This window comes from Schistocerca gregaria, chromosome 2 (assembly GCF_023897955.1).
Source record: "Schistocerca gregaria isolate iqSchGreg1 chromosome 2, iqSchGreg1.2, whole genome shotgun sequence".
Classification (NCBI taxonomy): domain Eukaryota; kingdom Metazoa; phylum Arthropoda; class Insecta; order Orthoptera; family Acrididae; genus Schistocerca; species Schistocerca gregaria.
Window position 1 is genome coordinate 295,085,366 of NC_064921.1, and position 23,028 is coordinate 295,108,393.

Below are 23,028 nucleotides of genomic sequence, written 5' to 3' on the forward strand. Positions count from 1 at the left end.
TCGAGTCGCCATGGAAGTTCCCTTCGTCCAGGCGTAATGAGAGTATGCAAAACCTCAAGGAGCTGTTGGCTCATCTTAATTTTTATAGTAAGGAGATCTAGTGAACGTCTGACCATATGTATTGTATGCCCCAAGGTTATTTCTAAGAATTTCACGATTTTTATAAAAATTGTTGAAAATCTGTTACTGGCATTTTGGTGCCCCGTCGTATTTAGCGATTTCGCTGTAATTACTCAGCAGTAAGTAACGCGATAAATTACTCCCGAAATCAACTGATTTTTCGCAATTAATGAAAACTCACTTAAACAAATATTCCTTTTAATAATTTTTATTATTTCCTTTTCGCGCTATGTGTTGTTTTGGTAATTTAATAGTGACTCATTATAAATCACTACTGATATTGTCGAAGTACAATTTAAACTGTCTTAACGAAAATTTTATTAAGTTATTATTGTCATTTTGCTTCTATGTTGTAGTCCACAGTTTTATCCAACAGTAACTGCTCATTAGTATTTAAGCTGATAAACACTGCTGAGGTACCTGAAGTACTACTTATCCAGGCGTAAAGAAAATTTTATTAAGAGCTATTTTCGTCATTTAGCTGCTGTGTAGTATTCCAGAATATAATTTAAAGGTGAGTAATCATTAGCATTTCAGCTGACAAATCGCGTTTAGGTTGCTGAAGTCTTATTTAACGTGCCTTAACGAAAATTTTGTTAAGCGTTATTTTGGTCATTTTGTGTCTGTCTAGTACTCCGCAGTTTACTTTAACGTAGGCTACTCATTAGTATTCAGCCCGATAAGTCACTGCTCAGGTTACTTAAGTACTAATTTACTTGCATTTAAAGAAAATTTTCGGAAAGATGTTTTTGTCATTTGGGACTGTGCTACATTCCCAGTCGAATTGTAATAATTCTTTATTTGATTTCTTTAGGATTTTATTAATGTCCTCTAAGGCCTTAACTTTTAAGTACAAGGCAATTATCGATAAATCCTGATATTGCCATTAAACGAAAGATAATTTCTGGCACGTACCACTTGCAGACAATTCCCCCCATATGAATTAAAACATTGTATCCATCAGCCCTTAATAAAGTTTCGTCTGTATGTATAAAGGCAGGACACAAACAAGAAAAACATACGTCTTGCCAGATAAGACATCCCTCTCCAATCGCTATTCTACTTGCAAGAAGCACCTCCGCAATTGTTGCTCAACAGTGTCAGCTAGGACAGACCCCACTCGATGGTCCAGAGTTCTGTTAGGGACCATAAACATAGAGACCCAAAGGGACACGAAGAATGAGTCACCTGGGATACTGTTAGCAGAAGATATTTTGGGCATGTTTTGTTAAGCATAGTGCAACAGTGAGTTACTGAAGAGCAACAAATGCTCTGTGAGCACGCACGCGCTGTGAAAATAAAGAGTCAAGTAATGCCCACACACGAGCCACACATCAACTGGCAGCGCGGGGTAGCAGCGCGGTCTGGGGCGCCCTGCACGGTGCACACGGCTCCCCCCGCCGGAGGTTCGAATCCTCCCTCGGGCATGAGTGTGTGTGTTGTCCATAGCGTAAGTTAGATTAAGTAGTGTGTAAGGTTAGGGACCGATGACCTAAGCAATTTGGTCCCATAAGATTTTACCACAAATTTACAATTTTTTTACATCAACTGGCAATGAAATGCACTAATACACTGACGGGAAAAATATCATAAAACCATGACGGAGTTGTGCGACACAAATGAAAGTAGGTAAGCGTATTTATTCATTTGAAAGATGATGTCTACTCAGATTGCACTTCTGTCGCATAGTCCGCAGCTCGTGGTCTCGCGGCCGCGTTCTCGCCTCCCGAACACGGGGTCCTGGGTTTGATTCCCAGCGGAGTCAGGGATTTTCACCTGCCTCGAGATGACTGGGTGTTTGTGTTGTCCTCGTCATTTCCTCATCATTCCTGAAAGTGGCGAGATTGGACTGAGCAAAGGTTAGGAATTTGTACAGGCGCTGATAACCGTGTGGTTGAACGCCCCACAAACCAAAACAAACATCATCATCTGTCGCATAAGAGTGGCGCTTGTAGCGCCACTATGAGGATGCAAGATAGCTTCGCTTTAAATACACTCTGTAACGGTAAGACCTTTAGTAAACTTTGAGACTGGACGTTGCGAGTTGATGTCAGTCAAGAATGCCTTTAAGGTAACAAAGATGCCAACATCGAAACATCACTGAGTTTGAAGGAGATCGTGTAATACGGCTGCGAGGCGCCGGATGTTCCTTCTGCGACACTTGGCAAGAACGTAAGCACTGAACATGATGGCTGGCAGCGGTGGTCACGACAGTGTACGGTTACAAGATGACCAGGCTTCGGATGGCCACGTGGCACTACCGAGAATTGCAAGTCTGTAGTGTTCGGCGAATGGCTCTGGTGCATCGTATTGCATCTGCAGCAGCAATCTGATCAGCAGTTGGCCCCTTAGTGACACAATGAACTGTTACAAATCGATTCCTTCAAGGACTCCTTCGGGCCAGAAGCCATATAGCGTCCATTTCATCGACCCCAAACCAGTGCCATTTGCGACTTCAGTGGTGTCAAGCGAGAGCTCGGTGGGGGGCAGGGTGGACGCCTGTCGTGTTTTTTTTTTTTTTTTTGTCGAAAGCTGGTTCTACGTCGGTGCTAGTGATAGCCGTCTGTTGGTTAGGAGACCTGTTGACGGCTTGCAACCAACCCGCCGGCGTGCTAGACACAGCGGATCTACACCTGAGTTATGGCCTGGTATGACACCAAGAGCTCTCTCGTCCCTCACACCCTGACTGGTCTGGTCTGGTGATTCGACTGTTGTTCTATGATTCGTGACGGGATTCTATGGGAAGTTTTCCAACAGCATAACGGTCGTCCACAGGCCGCTGCTGTAATCGAACGTGCTCTACTGCGTGTTGACATGTTGCCTTGGCTTGCTCTTATCACTAGATTTGTCTCCAAACGAGCACATACGGGACATCATCGGACGAAAACTCCAAAACTGTCAGCATTAACACGACAAACCGACAACCGGCACCTGTACAACACAATGCACGCACGTTTTGTATGCTTGCATTCAGGACTCTGGCGGTTACACCAGTCACTAATGTAGCAGCATTTCACATTTGCAAATGGCTTTCTCGGCTTCCTTTAACCTGTAATCTTGCAATGTTAATCACTTAAATATGTTGCACAGACAAATGTATTCCCAAAATTGCATTATCTACATTAATTATTTTTTGGTATTGCGACATTTTTTTCGTAAGAGTTATTACAGCAGTTGACATCCACTTCATCTTAGTTATTGTTGTCAATCCTTGCTCTACCTCCACCATTAACCACCATTAACCAAACTGGTGATTCACTGATGCCTCACGAGGTGTCTTAGCAACAGATTCTTTCTTTTAGTCAAATTGTGCCACAGATTTATTTTCTTCCTGTAGCTCTTCGTTTCTAAAACAGAGTGCGAAGGAGTAGCTGCCGATCTCTCTTTTAGAAAATTTATAGCTTAAATATTGGCCAATTAAAGATATTGCCAGAACAGATAGTCACCCCGCTAAACTCTACTCCCACTTTTCCGTCGTCGCAGACTGCCGTCTGGGAATCGTCAGGCCAGCAAAAAAGCCACCAATTTTGGGTGTTGGGCCAAGGGATACACTACAGACCCGACAGTTTAGCACTATGGGCCCCAAGCACTGCACTCCACCAGTCTATTCGGCACTACTTGGTCACGTCCTGCCAACTGTAGAGGATGAACGCTATTAGCTTGAGCTAGGGAAGAGTCGATGGGTAGTCCTGACAAGTCACCGCCACTTTTCCTAACAACGGTGCCAGGTGGTGCGAGCCTGGCACCGTGAGCTTACAAAACCACGAGCATCCCGTTGTTTCTTCTCATTCTCTTTCAAATTTTCGCAGACGCTATTCGAGTTACGTGATGTTCCGTGGTCCACCTCTATCGCCTGCGCACCGGCATGTAAGCTGCTTCCTGGAGCTGAGCCGACCCCCCCCCCCCCCCGCACCCCTCCCATCATTAATGCTCTCCCTTGTGGCATACTCACAAGGAACCCCTTGAGTGCGCGGTCGCAGGTTCAATCTTTAGTAAGGCTCATTTGAAAGTACTGTGTTAATAATTATGACAGGAAACATATTTGCTGCTAATGAATCACCATTTTCTTCAGGAAGGTGACAGAAAATGAGTGTCCAGGAGGTGCAGAGATCAACCATCTATGGGAAGAACGAGCATGTATTACACTTCATAAAATGGACACCGTCGACATTCAAGAAACGTTCAAAACAAACCAATTACTTGCATTGTGAATACCGAATGAAACATGGCGCGCCACGGTGATCACAAAGGTTCGTACCATCAAGATCGAAGGCGAACTGCTTGATACTTGCAAACCGTGCAGGACTCCAGCTAAGTATCCACTCTTGAAAAATGCATATAGAATCACATAGGTGTAACGAGGTGATGAGAACTGATGGAATGTGATGGTATGCAACCAAATTTGAAACAGTGTGTCGTGGAATTTGTCTTGAAACTGGCTATCTTTTAAGGCGTACCCGCAGATAGTCCGATAATATGTTCTGTTAGGTACAAATACCTAGAGCCTGAATTTTTCCAGTGGTTCCGGGTGGTATGAATTGAAATGTCACACGCTTTTCAAGAGGGATACTTTGCTCTAAAGGAGTACGATTTTGATACGCAGACCAGGAATTAAGCAAAAGTAAGTTATTTTGACCAGATATTGGCCAACAGCAGGTGTTGTACCGTATTTGTGGTTGTCTTACGCCCAATTTCCCACTGTTGCTTGTTGTGACTTAAATATTCGCAACTGCCCTTGCAAGATCACGCACACGAGAAACAATCGTAGCGGGCAGAGCACCACCAACTTCTCGCAGACAATAAATAACTTTCCAGGCAATTTACCATCCAAGTTCACAGGCGGCGTAATTGTATACGAATGCGTTAAGGCAGTGATGTTAGCTGATCTTGATACAACTCTGTTACACTGCTCTGTGTGCCGCAGGCGGTGGCGCCTACAACGGCGATAGCGGAGTCGGGCCGGTGTCCCAGACGAAGGAGGGCTCCCGGTACCTGCAGCGTGAGGTGAGCGTCAGCCCGCGGCAGCGTGGCGCCTCACTCTGTGACCCTCACTTCTACACCATCTTCACAAAGATGAACGCAGAGATGTACAGCTCACATACAGCCAAGGCAGCGTGGCTCATTCTGAAAACAGTTTGCAGGTAGTGTTTTGTATGCACACCCTAACATCCTCCTCCTTTTGGAATGTCTCAAATTTTAACATTTTGAGCAATTAACTAAAAATAATGTTACGAACAGCCACAGTACTGTCTCCAGTTTCGAACATTAATGAAGACAAGGGGGAAATATTCACGTAGCAATAACATGAAAACATAACAAAGTTCTCTGCTACTTAACTTCTGACGAAGTATTGCATTGTAGATTTCTTTACAGTCCTAGCTCGGATAAATTACAATTACGCTGGGGGACTTAATAGGTTCGGGTACACTCAATTTTACTATTAAAAGGCTAAAACGTGTTTTAAATGTGCACAACTTCACTAATTCAATCTACAGACTATCACTGTTAACAAAATATTGCCACTATTGCCAACACACAACTTCACAGTTCAACCACTCAGAACATATTTCCTCCAACAACTACACTACTGGCCATTAAAATTGCTACACCAAGAATAATTGCAGATGATAAACAGGTATTCATTGGACAAATATATTATACTAGAGCTGACATGTGATTATATTTTCACACAATTTGGGTGCATAGAACCTGAGAAGTCAGTACCCAGAACAACCACCTCTGGCCGTAATAACGGCCCTGATACGCCTAGGCATTTAGTCAAACAGAGCTTGGATAGCGTGTACAGATGCAGCTGCTCATGCAGCTTCAACGCGATACCACAGTTCATCAAGAGTAGCGACTGGCGTATTGTGACGAGTCAGTTGCTCGGCCACCATTGACCAGACGTTTTCAATTGGTGAAAGATCTGGAGAATGAGCTGGCCAGGGCAGCAGTTGAACATTTCCTGTATCCAGAAAGGCCCGCACAGGGCCTGCAACATGCGGTTGTGCATTATCCTGAAGAAATGTAGGGTTCTGCAGGGATCGAGTGAAGGATAGAGCCACGGGACGTAACACATTGAAATGTAACGTCCACTGTTCAAAGTGCCGTCAGTGCGAACAAGAGGTGACCGAGATGTGTAACCGATGGAACCTCATACCATCACGCCGGGTGATACGCCAGTATGGCGATGACGAATACGCGCTTCCAATGTGCGTTCTCCGCGATGTCGCCAAACACGGATGCGACCATCCTGATGCTGTAAACAGAACCTGGATTCATCCGAAAAAATGACGTTTTGCCATTCGTGCACCCAGGTTCGTTGTTGAGGACACCATCGCAGGCGCTCCTGTCTGTGATGCAGCGTCAAGGGTAACCGCAGCCGTGGTCTCCGAGCTGATAATCTATGCTGCTGCAAACGTCGTCGAACTGTTCGTGCAGATGGTTGTTGTCTTGCAAACGTCCCCATCTGTTGACTCAGGGATCGAGACGTGGCTGCACGATCCGTTACAGCCATGCGGGTAAGATGCCTGTCATCTCGACTGCTAGTGATACGAGGCCGTTGGGATCCAGCACGGCGTTCCGTATTACGCTCCTGAACCCATCGATTCTATATTCTGCTAAGAGTCATTGGATCTCGTCCAATGCGAGCAGCAATGTCGCGATACGATAAACCGCAATCGCGATAGGCTACAATCCGACCTTTATCAAAGTCGGAAACGTGATGGTTCGCGTTTCTCCTCCTTACACGAGACATCACAACAACGTTTCACCAGGCAACGCCGGTCAACTGCTATTTGTGTATGAGAAATCGGTTGGAAACTTCCCTCGTGTGAGCACTTTGTAGGTGTCTCCACCGGCGCCAACCTTTTATGAATGTTCTGAAAAGCTAATCATTTGCATATGACAGCATCTTCTTCCTGTCGGTTAAATTTCGCGTCTGTAGCACGTCATCTTCGTGGCGTAGCAATTTTAATGGCCAACAGTGTACATACACAGCGATAAACAAGAAAAAAGATATTACAAGAAGTCGCAATTAATCAATTTTACAAATTTTTGATTTTTTGGAAAAAGACATTATAATTTTTATATGTATCCCAGGAATCAAGCAAAAACAAATTATTTTGACCAGTTATTGGCCAAAATCAGGACTCATACCAGATTTGTAGTTGTCTCTCGCTCAGTTTCCCACTCTTGCTTGCTGCGACGTAAATATTCACTACTCCCCTTCCAAGATAACGCACACGAAAATGAGTCGTAGGGGGCAGAGCACCTCCAACTTCTCGCAGCACAATAAATTAGTTTCCATATTAACAGTCGGTATCATTTAATACGAATGCATTTAAGCAATAATGTTGGTTGATCTTGGTAGAACTCTTGTTACTTCTAATTTCCGGGGTTTCTTTAATAAGCATGTCCTCTTCAAATCCCAAATGGTCGTAGTTGAGAACAAACTCCTTACTGAACGAGGGGATGAGTTTGCTTAACTCATCCACATTTTTTCGGGCCAATTCCGCAGTTTGCTCTGCATCTTTGTTTGAAATTTCGCTATCCTACGTTTTCTATTTTTATAGTACTGTTTGAAGTCATGCAACCATCCACTGCTTCCCTTGAAATTACTGTAATCTTTGTCGCGCACAATTTGACGTGCATAACTTAGTACGTCACTATCATACACATCCTGTAAATTGAGACCTTACAGGAACTCAGCCAAGTAATGTTTTCAGCGACCGCCTATATTTCGGCGGGAGTACACCCCGCCATTTTCAAGGCACAAACTTCAACGGACAGGCGATGTACAGACAAATTTAAAACCTCGGTTCTTGGAGAAATTCACGAAAGATAAGACGCACTCACTCACACACACACACACACACACACACACACACTGAACACTAGTGCCACCAAAGATGATCAAAGTCAGAGGTATCGATAGTGAAAGACTACGAACTAACAACTTATGTAACATTGATTCTGTCCCTCTTTTTTTTGACAAGGGAGAGAGGAGGATTCCAACCAGAGTTAAGCAAAAACCTCCATCCCCTAGTGTATACAATTTTCAAACAACTTACAGGAATTCAGCCAAGTAATGTTTTCAGCGACCGCCTATATTTTTCGGCGGGAGTACACCCCGCCATTTTCAAGGCACAAACTTCAACTGACAGGCGATGTACCGACAAATTTAAAACCTCGGTTCTTGGAGAAATTCACGAAAGATGAAACGCACTCACACACACACACACACACACACACACACACACACTGAACGCTAGTGCCACCAAAGATGACCAAAGTCAGAGGTGTCGATAGTGAAAGACTACGAACTAACAACTTATGTAACATTGACTCTGTCCCTCTTTTTTTTTTTTGACGAGGGAGAGAGGAGGATTCCAACCAGGGTTAAGCAAAAACCTCCATCCCTTTTTACAAGGTTGCTCTCTAATTTAATCTGAACAGCCTCGTTAATAACGCGTCCCAATAGCTGGACGTGCATGCCAACATCTCGGTATTGTTGTAAAACATAGGCTGACCAGTATCCAAACATTGTTCCCCAATAGCAGATCTACTTGGCTGCTGTAATCGTGTGTGGAGTTTATGCTCAGTACATCGGTCCTCCACGGTCTTGATAATCTGACCAATATATGCCATGCCACAGCTACAAAGAATACGATATACACCCGCCTCACGTAAACCAAGATCATCCTTAACAGAACCCAAAAGCACTCTAAATGTAGATAGAGGTCGGAAAATACATTTCACATCGTATTTCCATAAAATACGACCGATCTTGCTGGAAGTGCTACCTACGACTCAGTATTATCATCAATACCCTATGCACAGTTGGTCGATAGCGCAACTCACGTTCAATCTGTCTTTCACTATACCCATTTAGACGAAATGTCGCTTCAAGCTGGGCCAGCTCAGCTGGCAAAGTCTCAGTATCGGAAATGACATGTGCCCTGTGTACCAAGGTACGAGGTACCCCTGAGCCAGATTGTGACAATTATCAGCCAGTAAATACAAGTCAGTGTGAGTGCGTTTCCGGTAAACTGCATGTCCGAATGATCCATCAACCTTCCTACTAACTAAAACATCCAGAAAGGCAAGGCAAACATCTTCTTCCACTTCCATCGTAAAACGAAAGTTAGGGTGTATCGAGTACAGATGTTCTAAAAATGCATTCAAATTCTCTCTACCATGAGGTTCAAAAATGGTTCAAGTGGTTCTGAGCACTATGGGACTTAACATCTGAGGTCATCAGTCCCCTAGAACTTAGAACTACTTAAACCTAACTAACCTAAGGACATCACACACATCCATGCCCGAGGCGGGATTCGAACCTCTACCATGAGGCCAAACAAAAAAGCATCATCAACATATCTGAAGAAACAGGCGGGTTTCAAGGGTGCCGACTCTAAGGCACGTTCCTCGAAGTCTTACGTAAACAAATATGCAGTCACAGGAAACAACGGGCTACCCATCGTAACTCCATCTGTCTGCTCGTAATACTGGTCATTGCATAAAAATTTAGTGGATGTCAACACATGCCGAAAGAGATTAGTTAATTCAATACCAAATCTAACCTCAATTAACCGCAACGAATCAGACAGAGGAACACGAGTGAAGAAAGGAACCACATCAAAAGTTACTAAAATATCAGTCATTCAACGGCATTCCCTCCAAACAACCCAAGAAATCAGCTGAGTTCCTGATATTATGTTCACACCGACCAACTTGTGGACTTAACAGAGAAGCAAGATGCTTGGCTACACGATATGTCGGAGCGCCGATATTGCTCACTGTAGGACAGAAGGGAACCTTCGAAAGGCCATATAACATAGGGGGAACAGCACTATAGGTGTTAAGACTCTTGATCGTTTCATGCGGCAAGCTGCACTTTTCTCGAGGACCATTCTTGCTGGAGTGCCATAACAGACGTTTAGTACCGTCCTTACTGAGGGTTCCCACAAACATTACGCTACCTCTTTAGTGCATCTAATAGGACGAAGAACATATTTCAGTTTTTGTGTTGTTGTTGTGGTCTTCAGTGCAAAGACTGGTTTGTGCAGCTCTCCATGCTACTCTATCCTGTGCAAGCTTCTTTATCTACCAATACCTACTGCAGCCTACAGCCTTCTGAATCTGATTAGTGCATTCATCTCTTGGTCTCCATCTACAATTTTTACCCTCCACGCTGCCCTCCAATACTAAATTGGTGACCCCTTGATGCCTCAAAACATGTCCTACCAACCGATCCGTTCTTCTAGTCAAGGTGTGCCACAAATTTCTCTTCTCCCCAATTCTATTCAATACCTCCTGATTAGTTCTGTGATCTACCCATTAATCTTCAGCATTCTTCTGTAGCACCACATTTCGAAAGCTTCTATTCTCTTCCTGTCCAAACTATTTATCGTCCACGTTTCACTTCCAAACATGGAAACACTCCATATAAATACTGACACTTCAGTCTATACTCGATGTTAACAAATTTATCTTCTTCAGAAATGCTTTCCTTGCTATTGCCCGTCTACATTTTATATCCTCTCACTTCGACCACCATCAGTTATTTTGCACCCCAAATAGCAAAACTCCTTTACTACTTTAAGCGTCTCATTTCCTCATCCAATAACCGCAGGATATCCCGATTTAATTCGACTACATTCCATTATCCTCGTTTTGCTTTTGTCGGTGTTCATCTTATATCCTTCTTTCAAGACACTGTTCATTCCGTTCAGCTGCTCTTCCAGGTCCTTTGCTGTCCCTGACAGAATTATAATCTCATCGGCAAATCTCAAAGTATTTATTTCTTCTCAATTGATTTTATTACCTACTCCGAACTTTTCTTTTGTCTCCTTTAGTGCTTGCTCAGTATACAGATTGAATAGCATCGGGGATAGGCTACAACCCTGTCTCACTCCCTTCCCGACCAATGCTTCCCTTTCATGCCCCTCGACACTTATAACTGCCATCTGGTTTCTGTACAAATTGTAAATAGCCTTTCGCTCCCTCTATTTTACCCCTGTCACCTTCAGAATTTGAAAGATAGTATTTCAGTCAACATTGTCAAAAGCTTTCTCTAAGTCTACAAATGCTAGAAAAGTAGGTTTGCCTTTCCTTAATCTATTTTCTAAGATAAGTCGTAGGGTCAGTATTGCCTCACGTATTCCAACATTTCTACGGAATTCAAACTGATCTTCCCCGAGATCGGCTTCTATCAATTTTTCCATTCATGTGTAAGGAATTCGTCTTAGTATTTTGCAGCCGTGGCTAATTAAACTGATAGTTCGGTAATTTTCATATCTGTCAACACCTGCTTTCTCTGGGATTGGAATTATTATATTCTTCTTGAAGTCTGAGGGTGTTTCGCCTGTCTGATACATCTTGCTCACCAGACGGTAGAGTTTTGTCAGGGCTGGCTTTCCCAAGGCTATCAGTAGTTCTAATGGAATGTTGCCTACTCCCGGGGCCTTGTTTCGGCTTAGGTCTTTCAGTGCTCTGTCAAACTCTTCACACAGTATCATATCTCCCATTTCATCTTCATCTGCCTCCTCTTCCATTTCCATAATATTGTCTCCAAGTACACCACCCTTGTACAGACCCTCTATGTACTCATACAACCCTCCTTCTTTCTCTTTTTTGCTTCGAACTGGGGTTCCATCTGAGCTCTTGATATTCATACAAGTGGTTCTCTTTTCTCCAAAAGTCTCTTTAATTTTGCTGTAGGCAGTATCTATCTTACCCCTAGTGTGACATGCTTCTACATCCTTACATTTGTCCTCTAGCCATCCATGCTTAGCCATTTTGCATTTACTGCCGACCTCATTTTTGAGACGTTTGTATTCCTTTTTTCCTGCTTCATTTACTGAATTTTTGTATTTTCTCCTTTTATCAATTAAATTCAGTGTCTCTTCTGTTACCCAATGATTTCTACTAACCCTCGTCTTTTTACCTATTTGATCGTCTGCTGCCTTCCCTATTTCATCCCTCAAAGCTACGCATTTTTCTTTTACTGTATTTCTTTCCCCCATTTCTGTCAATTGTTCCCTTATGCTCTCCCTGAAACTCTGCACAACCTCTGGTTCTGTCAGTTTATCCAGGTCCCATCTCCTTAATTCCCACCTTTTTGCAGTTTCTTCAGCTTTAATCTACAGTTCATAATCAATAGATTGTGGTCAGAGTCCACATCTGCCCCTGGAAATGTTTTACAATTTAAAACCTGGTTCCTAAATCTCTGTCTCACCATTATATAATCTATCTGAAACCTTGGATTATCTCTAGGCCTCTTACATGTGTACAACCTTCTTTTATGATTCTTGAACCAAGTGTTAGCTATGATTAAGTTATGCTCTGTGCAAAATTCTACCAGACGGTTTCCTCTTTCATTTTTTAGCCCCATTCCATATTCAGCTACTACGTTTCCTTCTCTTCCTTTTCCTATTATCGAATTCCAGTCACCCATGACTATTAAATTTTCGTCTCTCTTCACTACCTGAATAATTTATTTTATCTCATCAAACATTTCAACAATATCTTCGTCATCTGCGGAGATAGTTGGCATATAAACTTGAACTACTGTGGTAGACGTGGGCTTCGTGTGTATCTTGACCACAATAACATGTGTGATGTCCTTAGGTTAGTTAGTTTTAAGTAGCTCTAAGTTCTAGGGGACTGATGACCTCAGAAGTTAAGAAGTCGTATAGTGCTCAGAGTCATTTGAACCATTTGAAGACCGGTTCAACATTGGCCACAACGAAATCCGGGCGACCAAAGTCATCAAGAACGCGCGAATCCGTGGAAGGTGTAAATTAGTTGGTTCGTGACGATCCCAACCACTCCATTCGTAAGTGTGCAAGTACTTTAAATGTGCATATATCATCACTGCACCGAATTCTATAAAATTACTTTAAAGTGTGCCCTTACAAAACCCAAATGGTGCAAGAAATGAAGTCTCAGAATGCCAGATATAGACTACAGTTTGTTAATGATGTGACTGAGTGCCCTTGTTTTAACAGCATTCTTTTTCGGACGATGCTTATTTTTATGTGAATGCTTGCGTCAAGAAACAAAAATTACGGCTACTGGAGTGCAAAGAACCCTAAACTGAAGTATGTGAAACCCCTTCAATCGGCAACAGTTACTGTATGAGCTGCTAAGTCGGCTCGAGGACGAGAGCGGTTGTGAAGCTACAGTAGAATCTGAACGTTATGTGACGATGTTAAATGACTTTTTGGTGCCTGAATTAGAAACCTTACCTAGTTGTAACCATAGAATATGGTTTCAGCAACACAGAGCGACAGCACACACGTCCAAGGCGTCTATATTGCCAAATCGTGAACCTTTCCCTGACAAATTGATCTCCAGGAGGGGTGACATAAATTGCCCCCCATGCAGTCCAGATTTGAGTCCGATGGATTTTTCTTATGGGGATATGTCAAATATAGAGTGTATGCAAATAATGCGACTTATATGGGGCAACTGAAAGAAAATATCCGTAACGAAGTGGCAGCCATCCCAGTGTCTACATGGCAAGCAGTCATGCAAAATTTTGCTCGTCGTTTAAATGAGTGCCACAGGCGTGCTGGATTGCATTTAAATGACATTATTTTTAAGAAGGAAATCCCTAAACTGTAATTTCAATAATAAATAAAAATTTTGTCGATAGAGTTCAACCTCTATTTTATCCTGACAGATTTAATATAAACCTTATTTTGAGACACTCTGTAATATATTCCATTGCAAGAGATTATTCTGCTTCAGGAGGTACATCTGATTAATTTGAAAGCCTGTAAGTTACTACCGTAGTTTCTCTGCCCAAAGTCAGTTTTTCACATGGTAACTCTCCATGATCTCCTGTCTTCTGCGATCCTCTTCAGTTACGTTTAATTTCTGTTTCCTTTTATACCGTCTGTCATCTTGTACCTCTACCTTCCTCCCAGTAACTCTCACAGATTAGTCCTTCCACAGTGCCCTGTACTTCTGTCCCAATGAACGTCCCATCCATTTTTTTTTATTCAGTTCTTCTTCCTTTCCCTTATAACATGCAGCAGTCTGATGAAGAGAATGAAAACTGCATTTGTCTTTACTGCTTGAAACGATACAACCAACTGTTATGATGACGATGAACGAGTCGTCGCCAATGTTGACTGGTGGCCAGTGCTAAACAGAAACATATAAATCACAGCAGGATGGCCAGTAACGTCGATAAGGTGCTGGCTGCATGTCTGGATCTCCAACGACTAAAATAATAAGAAGTCGTTACTTAACTGGTTGTACAGGATTCTTTTTGGCCGCATTACAAACAGATACCTATTGAGGTCTCACTTAGGCCATACGTTACCAAGCACCTTGTTAGAGGTTGCTTCCTATCAGCTGAAGGCTGTGCTACTTTACTACTGGACGTCCCGAGCAAGAGTGGACGAGAGCTCGCTAGAAACTTACTACAAGCCGCGGAGCGGCCCTAGCTGCGCTGGCCGCGACTCGCGGGTCCAACTTTACTAACACGGACCGCGGTCGATAACTGCAACCCCTAACAAGTGTGGTATCGAACGTCGGTACAACCTAACCAAAAAAATTAAGAATGGGTCCAGTGCCTTAGATTCAAAAAGTGGGCTCTCAACGTTTGTGCTGCGGGAAACATTATTTGTCGTGTGCATAAATTGCAACTCGGACAATGTTAATGAATAAGGCTTCAATAAACAGTCAGACTTTTATGTAGGCCATATTATGCTAACAGATGAAAGTTCGCCACAAAAACTTGTTTACTGCCAGTAATTTTTTTGTATTTTGCCTTGTTAAACTGTGTAAGCAGGCTTGTAACTTCGTTTACTGCCACTAAAACATATTTTGAAAATTTTAGTAGTGTAGTTTGTTTCCTTATTAATCTGTTCTATGATACGCGTAAACTCGCTCCCACAAGTGCACTCGACTTGACCCTATGCAAAATTATTTTGCACTCTTAAATGTAGTGTTGGGTTAGAAGTATACATATCAAATTATACTTTAATAACCATTTTGTAAGACTAAACACGATAAATCTTAACAATAAAATTTAAAGAATTACGAAAAGAAATCCCTGTAAATTGTCTCCGGTCTCCCCTACTATTTTCTAAATTACCTAATAAACTTCAGGCAGTTTTTTCTCAGTGAATATTTTATCTTATCATTGTATCCAGTAACGTAGGCAAGAAGGTGTTGCCCAAAGCTCGCATGACATGGTCACCTAATGTGAAATAATTACAGGACACGAACCACTCCTGCAAGTAGGCCAACAAATCCGCATTGTCAGTGCAGAGGATCGAAGATTTAATCATTTTGGATTGAGGTCATTTGCACGACATATCTTCCAGTCACCAGCTATCAAATCGAATCGATTCGTTCCTACATTCACATCCACCCTACTGCATTCCCAGTTCACTGCAGTACCTGTTCATTAGTTACACGATCTACTCATCTCCTCCTTCTCCTGCAACACCGCTTTTCCAAAGGGTCTGACCTCTTCTTGTTCGTACTGAGCAGCGTACAAGTTTAGCTTTCGTACAAGTACCTACAGATAATACTACCTAACATTTAAACTTATATTTAATGTTAACAATTTCTTTTCATATGTGCTTTCTTTGCTATTGCGTCTGTATTTTATGTCTTCACTACTTCTGCCATTGTTACTTGATTTATTGTGAAAGTAACAAAATTTAGCGTCCGTTTTCGTAAACCAATTCCTCAGTATATTCTGTTTTAATTCGATTACAATTCATAACACTTTCTTTTAGGTAACCTTTCACTCCCTGAACTTTGATTCTTGCTACCTTAATAATTTCAAACAGTGGAGTCCCATAAATATTGTTAAACGTTCTCTCTAAATCTACAAGTGCTATAAATATGTACGTTTCCCTTTCTTCAGTCTGTTTTGTAAGTCGCAGGGACGGTATTGCACTGTTTGTTCCTAAATTTCTGCAGAACTCAAACCAGTCTTCCCCGAGGTCGGCTTTTAACAATTTTTTCCAGCTTCTGCAAATAATTCATCTCTTTGTTTTGCAACTATGAGTTATTAAATTGATGGTTCGGTAATGTTCACACCTGTCCGCACCTGGCTTCCTTGGAATTTGAATTATTATGTACTCGAGTAAAAGTCTGACAGCCATCCTTCCGTTTGTCTCAAAGTAATAACTAACAACAAGAAAACGATGCTCAGATTACAGTTAACGGGTCTGGCATGTAATTGTAGATGTTCATGTGTTGTGGAAATACACTCCTGGAAATTGAAATAAGAACACCGTGAATTCATTGTTCCAGGAAGGGGAAACTTTATTGACACATTCCTGGGGTCAGATACATCACATGATCACACTGACAGAACCACAGGCACATAGACACAGGCAACAGAGCATGCACAATGTCGGCACTAGTACAGTGTATATCCACCTTTCGCAGCAATGCACGCTGCTATTCTCCCATGGAGACGATCGTAGAGATGCTGGATGTAGTCCTGTGAAACGACTTGCCATGCCATTTCCACCTGGCGCCTCAGTTGGACCAGCGTTCGTGCTGGACGTGCAGACCGCGTGAGACGACGCTTCATCCAGTCCCAAACATGCTCAATGGGGGACAGATCCGGAGATCTTGCTGGCCAGGGTAGTTGACTTACACCTTCTAGAGCACGTTGGGTGGCACAGGATACATGCAGACGTGCATTGTCCTGTTGGAACAGCAAGTTCCCTTGCCGGTCTAGGAATGGTAGAACGATGGGTTCGATGACGGTTTGGATGTACCGTGCACTATTCAGTGTCCCCTCGACGATCACCAGAGGTGTCCGGCCAGTGTAGGAGATCGCTCCCCACACCATGATGCTGGGTGTTGGCCCTGTGTGCCTCGGTCGTATGCAGTCCTGATTGTGGCGCTCACCTGCACGGCGCCAAACACGCATACGACCATCATTGGCACCAAGGCAGAAGCGACTCTCATCGCTGAAGACGACACGTCTCCATTCGTCCCTCCATTCACGCCTGTCGCGACACCACTGGAGGCGGGCTGCACGATGTTGGGGCGTGAGCGGAAGACGGCCTAACGGTGTGCCGGACGGTAGCCCAGCTTCATGGAGACGGTTGCGAATGGTCCTCGCCGATACCCCAGGAGCAACAGTGTCCCTAATTTGCTGGGAAGTGGCGGTGCGATCCCCTACGGCACTGCGTAGGATCCTACGGTCTTGGCGTGCATCCGTGCGTCGCTGCGGTCCGGTCCCAGGTCGATGGGCACATGCACCTTCCGCCGACCACTGGCGACAACATCGATGTACTGTGGAGACCTCACGCCACACGTGTTGAGCAATTCGGCGGTACGTCCACCTGGCCTCCCGCATGCCCACTATACGCCCTCGCTCAAAGTTTGTCAACTGCACATACGGTTCACATCCACGCTGTCGCGGCATGCTACCAGTGTTAAAGACTGCGATGGAGCTCCGTATGCCACGGCAAACTGGCTGACACTGACAGACGCGGTGCACAAATGCTGCGCATATAGCGCCATTCGACGGCCAACACCGCGGTTCCTGGTGTGTCCGCTGTGCCGTGCTTGTGATCATTGCTTGTACAGCCCTCTCGCAGTGTCCGGAGCAAGTATGGTGGGTCTGACACACCGGTGTCAATGTGTTCTTTTTTCCATTTCCAGGAGTGTATGTTAGTTGTTTTGGTTTAGACATTTCAGCGTAAACAGTAAATTTTGAAAATATAACTATCATTACTTTAGCTGTCTTCGAATGTAAGTAAATTTTCCACACATAAATAGCATTAGGAAGTAAATTAATTGTATTGTTCTAGCTGGTACACCTAATTGTTCTATTTTATTATTAAAAATGCCACACTTAAGTTCATTAGCTTAACTAGCATTTCTGAAACTAGTTTTCCACGAGCAGATGCATTATCTGTAGTTAATAAATGGCAAATAAATTTCCCAAGCTGGAGACCAGAACCAAATCTATCCTCAAGCCCACAGCTCTCAAACACAGGGTTAAAAAATTGCTCGTCAGTTATTATAGCTTGTCTGTCATTGGCTTCTTCCTGTAATGAAAGAAAGTACATAGACAGACGAAATACCCCTTTGGACAAAAATCGTATTTGTAATAGTAGTGTGAAAATTCCGTCTGGTTGGCGTAAACTCTGAAAGGGGGCTCATTGTGGGTCTCCATTTGCCCAGCTAATCGAATCGTGCAATATTCAGAATTTCTGTCATTTGAATGTGACAGTAGCCCAATATTGCACTGCATGGGAGAGTGTGGGCATACATATTTGTCGTCAATATTACGGTCCTCTATGTCGGACCACTATAGGTAGGATCGCCGTGCATTGTGCGCCACGCACGTAATTACTCCCTTCACATCTAAGCCAGGCACCAAAAACAAATAATAGACTCCCTGCAACATCATGTGTAATCCCACACCAATAGTCACAAACTAGCCGCAGCTAGATTAAGGAACTACCGTCCCGTGCATAGGCTGCCATTAACAACGCAACACAAACAACTGCGATAATGGTGGAATCTGAAGAAATAAAGTAAAATTTGTGCCACGGCTGGGAATTGAACCCGGGTCTCCTTGCTTACTAGGCAGCTAACATTTCTCCTACCGAATTCCAGTGCCCACTCCAACACAAACTTCATTTCATATCTTGAGCTTATATTCACCTTCTTAGATAGTCATTATTGCCGAGGCTCTCTGGCATTGAAATAGCATCCCAGCGATGGACGTAGTGGGGAAAATTTTAATTCATTTCTTCAGCTTCCATCATTATCATACATAAAAATGAGACTCATATGTCTCGAGGAAAATTTCATTGTAAACTCTATAGATTGCAAACAACTGCATTTGGAACTGCATCATAAGCGAGAAGCATGGACTCCTGATGAACGGCATTGCATTGTGTTCAGTGATCTGCACTACCCTGGATGACGTCATAGTGATAAGTGGGCCCACACTCCCAAGTCCTATGTAAATTTCACTCGATTTCGTAATCGTGGAGCAAATGTAATCTCACTTGCTAGAACAATTCACAGGCGCTGCCTGACACATAAAATATTTTTGCCCCTGTTAAAAGAGAGCTGGAATAGAGTCGCAGTTCAGAGCAGTCTCTGCCGCAGTTGCAGTCGCTCGCTGTTACAGTATAGTTGTAGTCTGTCGCTGGTACAGCGCAGTTTACAGTTAGTAGTTGTTAAACTCACAGTGCAGAACAAATTATAAAATTTTATTATTTGGAACTGAATAATAATTGTGATTAGCCGCAGAGCTAAATGGTACCATAGAATGAGATATGATGAAGAAATAAATATTTGTTAATATAATGAAAAATCAATAGTGTAATTAAGTCAACCATCTACTGTAAGGTAAATTTTATTATTTTATTGGCATGCGAGTAGTTAAGTCACTTGTCTGACATGTTAATATGAATTTGTTTCAATCTTCTCTTTTGTGAAGCGACAGCACCAGTTGACCCAGATTTGTAATATATTCAGTTTTCCCGTGTAATGGACTGTAGATCCTTATCAATAACGTAAATAATTTTCAGAATATAATTGTTTTTACCAGTCAACTATAAAAGTATAATTTCTCCTTAAGCTATTGCCAGTCTCGATCCAGTCATTTATCTAAATTAAATTATTCCAAAATTTTTGTCGAATGATAGTCATGTGTTCTTTAGTAATCAGACGACCAGCTGTGCAGCTGTGTCACTAAGTAAAGTCAGTTTTTCTCGTAATTCAGATCTCGTACAAATGTTAGCCAGTATTAGTAGATAGGCCAGCATTGCACTAAGTTGTGCCATTTACGAGCACATATATAGACAGCGTTATCCGGCGACACCATCACGAGGTAAGAATTTTTAAGTTTATTTCTCACGGACAGATTCAGTTTGATTTCACAGGGCCATGGTGTAGCGCTGCTTACGTCAAAATTTATCAGTTTTTCATGAGTTAAGATTTATCAGTTTTCATACGTCAGAATTTAATGATCCAAATTTAATAATTTTTATTTTCTGTTCGGGAAGGTTACGCAGCATTATTTTATATATTTTTTTATTTCTACGGGAAGGTTAAAAGTTTCATTTCGTTCCTCCCCTTTTGGGTGCTGCACTTCTTTTGGCAGGCGGCGTATTTGCGTTGGTCGCGAGTTTTGTTACTGCGAAACAAAATAATTGAAAAGAAAGAAGCGAAATATGACAGATACAGCAAAAGAAACTTGATTTCGTTAAATTAAGCAGAGATGGGTAAGCGACACGTGCGGTCGTACTCACGTCCCTGATCTGGGTGAAATTGCTGTGTATGCTGTACTTCCGGTAGTGCTTGCCCAGAGCCACTCGCAGGTTGGGCGGTTCCAAGCGCCACAGGCAATGCGCTGCTGCAAAACATAACACAGATGTGTGTCAAATCGAGAAAAGATATCCACTTAATTAGCACGGTATAATAAGATCAGAGACATTAGCCAGGATATCAGTTCACACAATAAGCAAGCAATAAGCAATAGTGTGGGCTGTCTTACTCCATGATTAACACGTATTCGCTTTTCAACTATAAGAGGCAATCAAATGAAAATGTGGTAGTTTGTGAAAAAGTAAGTAAACTTACTATATTCGCCAGAAGATGGGTTTTATGACACTTCCCGAAACGTTGCGAGATATCAACGCTACCACCCGGCTGGAGACTCGAGAAACCTTCATCAATAGTTAACGCCGGGAAAGCCTACAGTCACATATAAGACACCTCTACGGGGAGTAAGTAAACTGTTTATAAGATCAAAAGTAAAAGTTTCTTCGCCGCCGCCTGAGGGACCACAGACGATTTGAAGCCAATAGCCTCTTTTAGTAAGGTTTCATGAAAGAGTAAGCCAGCGAGCAGCGAGGATGAGATAAATCACGTAATGAATATTGTGAATACCTCAGACGACAAGTATGTTACAGGCATAATGATTGATAATAGTGGGGCGTTTGACAATTTGTGGTGGTCTGCCCTGTTCAAAACACTGAAGCAGGTAGACTGTCCAAGTTATCTCTATAACAGTCTACGACATTATTTCACAGATTGCAATTAGTGTCCTGGAAAGAAAATTGTGAAAGGCTGCCTATAGGGCTCTGATCCAGAGTTCTGAGGTGTCGGCATAGAGCCATTACTGAACCAGCTTCAGAGTATATTAGGGTGCATCGCTCACGCAGATCATCTGCTAATTATCGTATCTGCTAACAGGAGGGCTAAAAGGGAGGGAAACAGTTGGGTAGACTATGCAAGTGATGCACAGAAAACAAACTAACGATAGCAGAGCACAAAAGTTACTAAAATGAACATAATGATTAATGAGAAATCCCGCAATTAGAATAAACGACCAACCTGTGAAAAGAAAAGAAGTGTATATAGGTACCTTGGAATTAACATCGATCAAAAGAAATATTTTCATCCACATGTAAAAATCGTCTGCCAGAAAGGCATTAAAATCCTCAACATTTGGGCAAACATGTTTTTAGTTCCATTGGCGGCTGACGACTTCCAGCATAAGAAGTCACCCTCGTTCTACTTAAGTTCTGTAACAAGTTTCAGCTAGTAATAGCACATATTCTGTTCAAGAATCACAAGAGGAGGAGGTACACCTGCAAAAGGCCGGGTGATACGGGAAGATGTCAGATGACATCATGGTCAGACAGAGAGTCCGAAATCAGATACCGGATTGTAAGGCGTACCCAGGAGCAGATATAGACTCAGATCACAATATAATAGTGATAAATGGTAGGCTAAAGTTTAAGACATTAGTCAGGAAGAACCAATACGCAAAGAAGTGGGATACAGAAGTACGAAGGAATGACGAAATATGCTTGAAGTTCTCTAAGGCTATGGATACATAAATAAGGAATAGCTCAGTAGGTAGTACAATTTAACAGGAATGGACATCTTTAAAAAAGGGCCATCACAGAAGTCGGAAAGAAAAACATAGGCACAAAGAAGGTAACTGCGAAGAAACCATGGTTAACAGAAGAAATTCTTCATAAGCTCGATGAAAGGAGGAAGTACAAAAACGTTCCGGAAACTCAGGAATACAGAAATGCAAATCACGGAGGAATGAAATAAATAGGAAGTGCAGGAAAGCTAAGGCGAAATGGCTGCGTGAAAAATGTGAAGAAATCGAAAAAGAAATGATTGTCGGAAGGACAGACTCAGCCTACAGGAAAGCCAACGGGAATTCCTCTGTTAAATACAGGAGAGAAAGCGGATAGGTAGAAAGAATACATTGGAAGTCTCTATGAGGGGGAAAATTTGTATGATGTGGTAGAAGAGGAAACGGGAGTCGATTTAGAAGAGACAGGGAAGCCAGTATCAGCATCAGAGTTTAAAAGAGCTTTGAGGACTTCAAATAAGGCAGAAGGGATAAATAACATTCCCACAGAATTTCTAAAATAATTGAGGGAAGTGGCAACAAAACTACTATTAACGTTCATGTATAGAATGTATGAATCTGGCGACATAGCATCTGACTTTCGAAAAAATATCATCCACACAATTACGAAGACTGTAAGAGCTGACAAATGCGGGAATTATCGCACAATCAGCTTAACAGCTCATGCATCCAAGTTGCTGACAAGAATAATATACAGGAGAATATAAAAGAAAATTGAAGTTTGGCTTTAGGAAAGATAAAGGCACGAGAGAGGCAATTCTGACATTGCGGTTGATAATGGAAGCAAGACTAAAGAAAAATCAAGACACATTCATAGGATGTGTCGACTTGGAAAAAGCCTTCGACAATGTAAAATGGTGCAAGATGTTCGAAATTCTGAGAAAAATAGGTGTAAGCTATAGGGAGAGACGGGCAAAATACAATATGTACAAGAACCAAGAGGGAATAATAAGAGTGGACGACCAAGAACGAAGTGCTCGGATTAAAAA

General features: G+C 42.5%; 1 protein-coding gene across 1 annotated transcript in view; it reads right to left on the reverse strand.

The window, feature by feature from the left end:
* LOC126335755 (limulus clotting factor C-like) overlaps positions 1-23,028 on the reverse strand; it is a 119,188-nt gene that overhangs the window by 54,404 nt on the left and 41,756 nt on the right. The window contains exon 3 of the mRNA XM_049999212.1: positions 20,394-20,497. Within this exon, the coding sequence (XP_049855169.1) occupies positions 20,394-20,497 (104 nt within the window). The remainder of the gene's footprint in view (positions 1-20,393; positions 20,498-23,028) is intronic.